We start from the raw sequence: 11,225 nt of genomic DNA on the forward strand, positions 1-11,225 counted from the left end.
CCTGTTAGTTATCCATGGGCCAGCAATGTGCCCTTGTCGACAGCATGGCCAGTGGGTAACCTGGGATGTGTTAACAAGACTGTGGCCATCAGGTCAAGGGAGGTTATCCTCTCCTCCTACTCTGCCCTGCTGGGATGCATCTGGAGTGCTGTAAACAGTTCTGGGCTCCCCAGTTTAAAGAAGACAAGGAACTCCTGGGGAGAGGCCAGTGGAGGGTTGCAAAGATGATGGGGGCACTGGAGCATCTGGTATGACGAAAGTCTGGGAGAACTGGCTCTGTTAAGCTTGGAGAAGACTGAGAGGAGATCTGATCAATGCTTGCAAATATCTGCAAGGCAGATGTCAAGAGAATTGGGCCAAACTCTTTTCTCTAGTGCCCAGTGACAGGACAGGGGGCATCGGTCACAAACTGGAATATGGGAAATTCCATCTCAGTATGAGGGAAATCATCCCTCTGGATGATCTCCAGAGGTCCTTTCCAACCCCTGTTGTTCTGTGGTTGCATGTCCTGCATCCTCATTCTTTCAGTATTTGCATTCTGCCTATGTGGGGTTTTTTAACATTTACTGATGTTGTTCCAAATGCTGTCTGTGTGTGAAGTAAATGTACAAATACCAAATACAGGGATGCATATACAAGTTGCAGCTGGAGCCCTCAAGTGTTTCATTTGCATGGAAGGTGTTAGTCTGGCCTTATTCCAATTATGTCACCACTTTTCTCTTTCTCTGAAATGTATGCAAGGCCTTTACTAAAACTGATTCTGACATCTTACAGATTTTTTACATTTGGATTGGAAAAAACTGTGATAACAACTTCATAAAAGATGTCCTTGGATACCCAAACTATGCATCAGTGCCACAGAAAATGGTAGGCGTTTTAATGAGCTGTGCTGTACTGTGTATTTGGAATCTATATTTAATCCGTTTTTTATGCTTTTTAGGGTTTTAATTATGTAACCATGAATTAGGGGTTTTTTTTATTGGGTACATTCTAACATCTTGCCAACTCCTTAGGAGACAGATAGAAGTTGTCAAATGCATTCAAGGAAAGAATGAAAACATGTAAATTCTGACATTTATTGAATGCCAAAAATTTGTTCTGTGACATTACTACTTTTATTATTTTTATGCAAAAACATGTGGACTCAATAGGATGGAATTTCATAGAATGAATATAAAATTATCTGTTCAGACATGTTAATTCTTAAGATTCCAGTTATTTTATTGACACCATGGTTTTCAGAAGCCTTGTGTTCTCCAAACCTGATGATAGATACCAAGGCTATGGTAGGAGGTGATAGGCTTATAAGAGTTAAAGTTTGCTCAGCTGCCAAGCCTGGAGTCAGTGATAACAAAAAATGCTTTTAGCTGTGGAAACATCAAAGACTCTTGGATGTATGTTTTGGTGGAGGGGTTTTTGTGTTATAGCCTATAACCTATAGGCTTGTGTGTAAAACAGAGCAATTAAAGACAACACCCCTCTTCAGTGGGTAGTGATTTCAAAATGTCAACCAGTGGTGGGTAAGGATGGACCCTTTTAAGACACTCTAGATAAAGTTCAAAATCAAGTGGTTATATTCAGGTAGTACCAAATATATGTCAGTCATTGCAGAAACACATAGGAAGACATAACCTGCTTGTAAAGCTTGTTTAGCAGGAAGGGGGAAAGTGACAAGTGCTAATTCTGAGAACAGGTTAAGAGTGGTGAGCTTTAAGACCTACTATAAAATCGTTCAGAGTTTTGCATTTTGCTTGTATTAGCAATTTAAAACTGTCCCCTCTGCTCTGCTGGTGCTAAGTATTAGTTGACAGTGTTTTCAGGAAGAGTTTGGATAAAGGAAGGACGATAACTTCTTTCAATGGCTATAGAGCATTTATTATAATGAAATTAGATGAAAAAAGCTAATATAAGCAAACATTGTTATCTTTGCTTTTAAATTATGCCCTCAGTTCACTTACTACAAAGATAGCAATGGTACTACTTTTAAATCTGTAATCAATTCTTTCCTCTCATTTTGATTGTCTTAAAAGACCTAAGAGTTAGTATATTTAGCTTGGTGAATGGCTCAAAATTTTATAATTCTATTTTTTCAGCTCGTTCCCCAACCAAACAGTTCAGTATAATCTTTGCATTGAGATTCACTTACATTGTAGGTTTTACGTCTGTGTGTTTTGTTTATCTTTGCAGTGATGCCAAATGTAGTGTGTAGAAACTTGATTGATAGGGGCATATAAAGACAACAAAACTGCAAAAGCAGCATTTTGAAAAGATGACTTTTTAAATGAGCTCACTTTCTAAAATCTTTTGCGCTTATGGCAATTTAAGTTAAAGATGTACAGCTTCCTACAGAACAGATATTACTGATATTTTTTGTATCTGAAGCTATAAAAAAGCATGTATATAATCTGTGGTCAGTTTCTTAATAGAAACTGTAGCTTGGGTTATAACTATTGGGATGTATTATTTTTTTTAATAGTTTTGATAATAAAAAATGATGACTTCTTTCACTTACCTTCAACCAGACACAGCTACCTGAGGTAGATTCAGTTTCTTCGGAAAGAACACGATCTTTTATATCTTGGCTTAGAGACAGCAGACCTTTAAGTCCAGTTCTTCAAGTAGTAAAGTAAGTATTGCTGTTAGATACTGGGTGGTTATTGGCACTTCGTATTTACAATTTCCAGTTGACACTAATGAAAAGAGGGAATATCTGACCCAGAAGAAAGTGAATAACATCATCTTTCCAGCTGATACAGTGCTGCTGTTTAAAATCCTTCAGCAACAAGGAGTCATCTTTAATTTTATCAGATGCCAGTAGTTTTATCAGTACCAATTAGCTGTGTGTTTTTACATAGTTTAGAATATACTGAAGAAGGAGATATCCTTATGATCAGTGGGGTTAACAAGGTTAATTTCTGTTACAGTTTTTATAATTTCAGTACATACATCTAAAAAAATCAAATAAGGTTAATAATCTGTAGATTGCTTATTACTTGTATGCATTTATTCCTGATCTACATGGAACAGCAATTGGTTTATGACACGAGACAAGTTCTGAAGCCTTTTGAAGCTGCGACCCACTGAAAGTTTAACTTCTATAAAATGCTTTACTTGAGTTTGCACTAGTCTTCTCCAGAGTACTCAGTTCACTGGGCCTTATGAGAGATGACACTTTAGAGACTATGAGGACACTTATTCAAATAATGTTTAAAAACAGGACTGAAGCTCTTCAGTGGTTGGTGGTGTGGCTGTCACTTGAATTGCAAGTAGTGCTGAGACCAGAGAAAATAGCAGAGCTTTACTGCATGCTTTATGATACCAGTATAGAGGACTGCCCCAGAAAATACTTGCTGTCCCCCAGCAAGACTTTACTGGGGTAATTTTGGATTTGAGGTCTCTGACTTGTTTACCTTCACTGTTCTGTTTACTTTCCATTTTCTCTAAGAAAAACTGGGGAAGGTATTGAGACTATATGTAACCAGAGATGTAAATTTCCAGTTTTATAATCTTCATCTAATTTAACCCTTTCAGAATTTGTTGCACCACTTTAACTAAAAAAAAAAAAAAAATCTTTTTTTTTTTTCATTTTTGTGTTTCTACAAAATATTTTAAATGATATTTTGCTCATTTTTGTACTGTTTAGACTGTAAGATGCTGCTGTTTTGGTTGTGTTTAAAAGATCTAGGGTTTTCTTCCAAACTTTGGATTCTTTGCAATTGTAGTACCTGGACTGAATCTAGACCCCAAAGGTTAATAAGCAATTCATTAGAACTTCTCCCTCTGCTTGAGTTTACAGTGGACTCTTTGCTCAATATTTGGACTAAAATCTCTTCCTCTCTTCTTTCAGAGACGAGAACCCTGCCAAAACAGAATTTTTTCAGCATTTAATTGAGGATCGGACAGAAGCAGCTTTCTCATATTATGAATTCTTACTTAATATTCAGCAGCAGGTTTGTAAGTGAACAAGGAATAACCAGAAGCAGAATCCTGACTTCAGGTAGAAGCGTGGGCCGACAGAAACACATGGGAAGTTGCAAAAGCGGATGCTTGTTCTTCACGATACACGGTGGCGAGCTCTGTTTTAGAAGCTTTACAGCTGATGAAGTACACATTTCCAAAAGAAATTTGCAGATTTACTTCAGTCTAAAAGTGCTAGGAGTGATGAAGCTATTTGACTAGTAAACTTTAAATTGATTTATACATGTTTCCAGTTGTGCAGCGGTATGGTGCTCTGTTTATTGCAAGCTGGTGAATTTATGTAGCTATGTGGGATGATATTTCTTAACGAAATGTACAATTAGGTAAAGCCTTTTTTCTTACATTTATTATAGTAGCCCTTTCAGATCCAAATTCTTAAGAGAGTTAAGGGCAGTGCTGTATGTTGGTTGTTTATATGAATTTCTTTTTAAAGGGAATGATTCATATTTACTAAAGACTTCAGCGAATTCCCTGTGAAAGTTGTAGAGTTTCAGTAAAGTACATCAATTGTAGAAATAAAATATATAATGTACATAAGCACTACATTTGTAAAGAAAATGTAAAAAATGTAACTAAAAAAAAAAAATACTTAGCTCAGTGTGCGGAATTGTTGAGTGCTCAATGATGAATTGTTTTGTCCCAGGCTAGACAATGAAGTTGACTATTAAAACATGCTAAAAAAGTATCCATGTAGAAAGAACACAGCTGCTTTTTCTGTTAACTTTAGGTAAATTTATTTACTATTGGCTTACTAATTAAAAATATTTTGTTTTATCATGTGTTTTTATATTTATGCAAGTATAATCTTTTTGCCACTAAACTCTTACTGAGCTGCATATCAATGAGAACACATTTACCACTTTATTTCACAGGTTTCTGGAAGGGAGGTGAAAACACTGCACAATCTGAAATGAGCTATCGATACAAAGTTCCTAAACCCCTTCTTATGTATTATTCTAATGGCGGTATATCTGTTAACCTTGGTTTATGTTTTGTAAACTACTATAGTCTTTGTCTAGGTTTCTGTAACTTGTGTTGTCTGCCATTTAGAGTAAGCATGGGTAATCACTCACAATTATTTGATTTCTGCTGTGGAAAAAGAGGGGTGTATAAATTACCCTATATCAGTGAAAGTAAAGGCTTTATAATGTCAAAATTCAAAATGTAATCATACTGTTTTATCTTTCTGAAACCTTGTTCTTGCTAATGTTTTGGTAGCTCAATGGTTTGGGCTTTTTAGTATATTTATCCTGAATTGTTGAGTTGGTTTTGGGTTGTTTTGGGGTTTTGAAGAGGCCTACTACAAATAGTTCATGGAGCACAATCACTCATACTTAATATTTTGAACTTTGTTTTGTTTAATGAAATGTTACTACAATTAAGTAATGAAGTATGAAAAAGTAAATTATGATTAGTAAGATTACATTTTATTTTAAAGTAGCCTTGAAAATGCCAACATTGCATTTGAACTGCCATAGCCCCAAATCAAGTAGTCAGGAAAAAAGCAGTAGTTGTGTTTTGCAAATGCTTTAAAAGCTGCACTAATGAAATTCTGCAAGCAGTGTTATTCTGCATGTTATCACAAACTCATTGTTTGGAGAAAGACACCTTTTAAGTTAATTTGTGTATTGTCCTTAACTAACTGTGTTTTAAGTTACCCAAAGATTACTTAAGATAAACTTTCCATCTAGTAAATTAATTTATCATGTAGTAGATGTCTGAGGCAATGCTGAATGTTCTATCTAAATCAGACCTCCAGGATTTCAGTACTACTTTGTAGCTTAATTTGCATTGGGTGAAAGCTAAGTGCTGCTGAAGTGAGGCATCTTAAAAGTAACTTGTAATTGCAGAGATGAGAAGGGCATGTTACAATTTTAAATGCCCTGTGATAAATGCTTCTGACTTGTGAGCTTGGTGTTGAGTATCTGGGAACATACTATGCCATGACTAATTGCGACGTATTCTGTAAAACCATTACTTAAAGTTTTATTCTTCTATGATTTTTTGTATATAAAAACTATGAAAAGTACATCTTGAGAGCTATTTGTTCAGTAAAATTATTACATAGCACGGAATCTAGTTATTTTTTACTAATTCTCCATTCTGGCTGATCATTAGTTTGAATCTTAAGACAACAGTCACAGAGAACTGATCTTGAATTTGAATCTTCTCAGGACTTACTGCTTTCAACAGTAGAGTATCTGCAGGTGTGGTAAAAGTACCTAAAGGATAGATTTACTTATGATGGTTTGGATCACAGCACTGTACCAGGAGATGCACATCAAAAGATGAATCCCTACCAAAGGATGCACTGAGTATCATCAAGCTTTTTGTTAAGCAGTGTTTTGGGGGAGAGATGAGTTATGTGCTTTCGGATATCTTTCTTTGAAGTGCTGAACTGTCCAGAGATGATGCCTAACTGTTTTAGAGATTAAGCTCTTCCCAAAATGCCTTCAGCACTGCATAATATCAATAACACCGATTTCATGAGAAATGCAGGATTTGCAGGGGAAAATGTTTCCCAGCCCCAGCCAAGTCAGTCTTTGAGAGAATCAGTTCAAGTGCTCAACATTTTAAGCAAAGGCAGCAGGTGTCCCTGTGCGTATCTTAGTTCTAAAAGCTGCATTTTGTACCTCTCCTCCCAGCTAAGTAGTGTGGGAGTTCCTGTTGCAGAAATTACTGTTCAGGAAGCCCTTGCAATGGTAGGACACAGGATGCAGCTCCCAGAGAGTTCTCACTGAGCCTGAGTCTGTATTGGCCTGTTCATTAATGCTGATGTAGAGCTTCGTGGCGACAGAAAAGGTGGCCTGGTACGGGTGATTTTGTTTAGTTTTCTGTACACTTTGTCAGATGCTGAAAAGATGGGTTTGTCATTACTGTTGTTTTTAAAAAGCCCCACACTCAATGATCCTGAGAGTCAAGAGCTCTTCTGGAATTTTAAATGTAGTCTTGATGTTTTTTCAGGCAAAATACATTTGAAGAACTTTATGCAAAATTTTCACGGTATGGGACAGAAATGAGTTTATGAGGGAGTAATTGCAGCCTTGGTCACAAATTTGTGTAGTTAGAAGTAATAACTCATGCATAAGAGTCCTGAAAGGTCTCATCTTAGTTTTGGTTTTAAATACTTTTTGTCTGTGCTGCAAAAGCTTAGCAGCCAGTTTCAGTAAGTTTGGAGGTCTGAGGCTTGTAAATCGTGGTGAATCTATGGAACACCCCAAATACGTTGTCAGTTACTACGTCAAAAATTACTTTAGTGGCTTTTTGTTTAGAAGAAGTTTTTCAGATTTTAATACATACTAAATATTTTACATAATTCTTTCTGGTAACTTACTCTGTTTAATGAAGAGGGTGGAGGGGTGTCTGCACACACTGTTGCTTCTCGGTTTTTCATAACTGAGGTAGAATATCACCAGTTACCAGAATCACAGTGGCTGAGTTCTAACTAGAAGACTAATAGTGGTGCTTTTTGGACCCAGATAATCCTGAGATTTAACACAATGGGGTTTTGGTACAGTTGTGGTGAGCTGACTTACTGATCTATCTTTCTTTTACCTGTCAGTTCCTAGAATTAAAAATTCTACCAAGTTAAATGTAAAAGGCAGCCTTGCACGCCTTCACTTCAACTGACACTACGTTATATTCAAATGCAGGACTCTGCAGTGTGTGGTTACAAATGCTGCCAGTAACTGGGATTTGAAGTCTCCCTTGAACATCCTCGTTTTCCTTGCAAGCTACTGGTGGTGCCTTTTTATGAGACATCCAAAGGCATCCTGTTTGCATGTAGCAAGAGGATTCTCACCCGATGAGGGCTGTGTAAAAGGGGTTATTACAAAAGAAATGAAAATCCAAATAACGACTTACAGATAGTGCTTCATTTTATGCTCTAATCCCTAATTCTTGCTGATTTCTACTTGCAGGGCCTTTGATGCTTCTTTCTGTACAGTTTTGATAACTAGAAAATATAAAATACTTCACTGGCTTTCCTCTTTATTTTCCTCTGAAAGTCCTTAGAAGAAGTGATGAAGCTGCCTTATTTGGAATATCAGTCTTGCACACTTTTAGAGAAAAATAAATAGAAGAGATGGTAGAACGCATGGAAATATCTCAACCTATTTTTTAAAAAAAATAAAAACAGAATATGTTTTTAATCATGGTTTTCTTGCACTCATCTACTTTTCTGATTTTTTTGTACATATTTTCTTAAAGCTATGTATGTGGGTGTTTAATTTTTCAGATGCTAAAAGATTACAACACTAGAGGCATCATCAAATATATATCTAATTACATCTGTAATTTTGTTACTATTAAAAGAAAAATGACAGTTTTGAAAAGGTTGCAAGTGTTGGAAGGAAGCACAGTTTGGCTAGCAAGTAGCATAGTATTTCTTTGCTTGTGTTTATCAACACAACTAGAAAGTCTCAGCTGATGAGACACTGAGGCTTTGTGGGCTTCTTGTGATGTGTTTACTGGCACACGAATCATCAAGCATGAGAAAGTTGGTGACTTTTGACAGTCTTGGTAGTCTAACCATAGGAAGTGGTGTTCTCACAAAATGTTTGAAAAGATTTAATTTTAGAAAATCATTTAGAAAAATGATATTGTTAACTTTTGTTAAATTCTATAGATATGCTTCAAAAAAAATTCTACAGGCTGTAAATCTCAGCTTTTCTGACTACAAAATGTTAATAAAAATTCCCTAATGCTGAAGCAAAGAGGAAAAAATAATGTGTAGCAGTCATCTGTAGCTAAGGAATTTTTTCTGCTTTTCTTTGTCTCTGGTGGCTGAATACACTGCCTTCGGTGTCTGGGGTAGAGCTGAGAGGGTGCCAGGAGTAAAAGTAGAACTGGAACCAGTGTTAGGTGTGCTTGCTGAGAAGGTGCCTAGCTTCTGAAAGGCTGGTGCTTTGGCTGTGTGTCCAGATGGTGGAGTTCAGCAACTCCTTGTGATACGACAGTGTACAAGTGCCTTGTGTTTTTATTCAAAGTTCGAAGCCATCTGAGTTTCCAAGCTCTCCCCTTTCCTCATCCAGTTACCAAAAAATACCTTGTTTACATAAAAGCATAATTGATTTTTGGGGAGCAAACACTAAATCTTTCAGCCTTACAATCATGTATTTTGAAAGTGTTAAGTTCCTGGAGGGAAAAAACGTGCCTCTGCAGCTGTGGCACCTCCCACCGTTCGGACAGGGTGCATTAGTTCTGCCAGAGGGTCACAGCCGTTGGGAAAAGCAGCACACGAGGGGCCTGTTGGCTGCTCCATTGCTGCCAAACTGCAGCTAGGTCACTGAGCAGCAGTGCCTGTTTGCCTGCTCCTGCATCCTGCTGCCTTTAAGAGTGAGCGGTATCGACTCCCTAGCACGCAGGTTGCCTGTCCTACCCTGAGTCACATCACAGACCTTACATTTTTAGGGATCAGCTTGATGTGTGAAACCCTGTTGGTGCTTCTCCCGGTCAGAATAACTGCACAGTGTTTACTATAGATTGAATAATTTCTTCTTATGAAAATCTCTCCCATCTAATCTCCTGTGAGGAAAAGCATAACTATTTCTGAGAGTTGTGGAGTGCTCTGCAGCTTCCTGCTCTGGGGAGAAAAAGAAACACCAAACTGTTCTGTAACCTCCTTCCTTTGATATGCTATTATCGCACCCTCTTAATTTGCTTTAGAAGGCTTTCAGTGTCTCAGTATGTTTAAATTTTTAATGGTGTTCCATCTGTTCTCAAACCATCTGCCAGGACTGCACTGCTAGGAACTAATTTACATAAAGGTGGGATATTGACACCCTTTTTTCTACTCTTTATCCTAATTTCTTGTAACGGTGAACTGAACGATCCCAGTCTTATTGTTGTTAAAGTGTGTTACAAAAAGTAAGTTCTGTTACAGCTTCCTGGAAATTTCTAAAAAACCAAAATGGAAACAGAAGCTGTAAACTACCTTCCTCCTCAGTGGCAGCTTCCTAAGGAGATAGCAAGAATCAGCAAGTTCAGAGTTTAGAGAGTTTAGGGCCTGCCTTATACAATAACTAGAAGTAACCAAAATCCTGCTGAACCTCTCAGCATGCTGTGGATAATAAGCTTTAGGCAGACCTGAAAGGGCTCACTGAAGTAAGTGTTAGGACCACTAGAAAATGCCTTTCAGCTTTAACTTTGGATGTTACATGAATCAAATGCAAAATAGCTTAGAAGCAAGCCTTTTTTCCAACAAGTTGTCATGTTCCTGGCAGTCTTCCTTGGCCTAAACCAGAAACAGGGCAGACCAAAGGGAGGGAGAATTGTTACCTGCACAAACCACATGGCCTTGAGTATATTTTCTAGGGAGGTGAGTGGGGTTGGAGCGGATGCTCGTGGCCCTGAGTATTCCTGCAAAATGGGATGTCAGAATTTTTTGAATGAATATGGCTGTGAGTTTGGGTTCAGCTATGGTGTTGCCTGTAATGACCAATGTGAAATGACATAATAAAACCAAACAAACCGAGCCCATGTATCTACATGAGCATGGCTTCCTCTGGCATAATGAGCATTTACGCTTGTTTGAGGAGTCTCTTGTTATTGCTATTTACAGAGTGTGGACTGCAGTTTATTTCAGTTCTACTTGCACCTCTATTTCATGGTCTCTCCTGTGTATTTGAGTGAATGGTGTGCTGAGCTGTGCATAGCTTACCTCTAGCTCTTAGTTACTACCACTGGATACTTAGGCAGGAGTTTCCCAGAGGACTCCTGATCAGGAGGTCTGTGCAGTGCTGTGTTCTGAACAGCTCTTGTCATCAGCGTGTGCTGGGAAGCATTAAATTTAGATGTTACTGCATTTAAAGCCGTGAGTCATTCAGAGGTGTAGCGTGGGTCACTTAGACTGCCTGAGGGAGGAGAGTCCTGTGTAAATACAGGGGACTGAACCTCTTTCTAATGCTGCAGGTGCCAAGCCAAAGGCTTGAGCTGTGTCTCTGGGGCAAACTGCTGGTGCAAAAGGAGCCTGGGCCCAAAGCTGGTAGAAGCTCTGCCCAATGCGGGTGGTGTATCAAGGGGAGAGGGAACAGCTGAACTTTTCCATCACACTACTGCTCTCTGATGACAGATTGTCTAGCCTTGAGCAGAAGCTGGGCCTGGAACAGCTCCAGAGTTAGGAAACCCTAAAGGGGCAATCTCCAGACATGTTTTTTCCAGTGCGTTGGTTGTGTGTGTCTCCCTGGAGCTGTGGCTGATTTCCCAGTGCAATGGTGCTAAAAGGGGAATCTCTGACACGTCCCCCA

The 11,225-nt window shown here is 38.2% G+C and overlaps 1 protein-coding gene across 1 annotated transcript in view; it reads left to right on the forward strand.

The window, feature by feature from the left end:
* SEC24B (SEC24 homolog B, COPII coat complex component) overlaps positions 1-5,223 on the forward strand; it is a gene marked incomplete at its 5' end in the record, with an annotated part of 47,109 nt that extends 41,886 nt beyond the window's left edge. The window contains 3 exons of the mRNA XM_084263672.1: positions 775-867; positions 2,523-2,626; positions 3,848-5,223. Of these exons, the coding sequence (XP_084119798.1) occupies positions 775-867; positions 2,523-2,626; positions 3,848-3,962 (312 nt within the window). The 3' untranslated portion in view covers positions 3,963-5,223. The remainder of the gene's footprint in view (positions 1-774; positions 868-2,522; positions 2,627-3,847) is intronic.
* Positions 5,224-11,225: the final 6,002 nt, after the last annotated feature.

The sequence above is a fragment of the Gallinula chloropus genome (genome assembly GCF_964237585.1).
Source record: "Gallinula chloropus genome assembly, chromosome: 4".
In the NCBI taxonomy this organism is placed as follows: Eukaryota; Metazoa; Chordata; class Aves; order Gruiformes; family Rallidae; genus Gallinula; species Gallinula chloropus.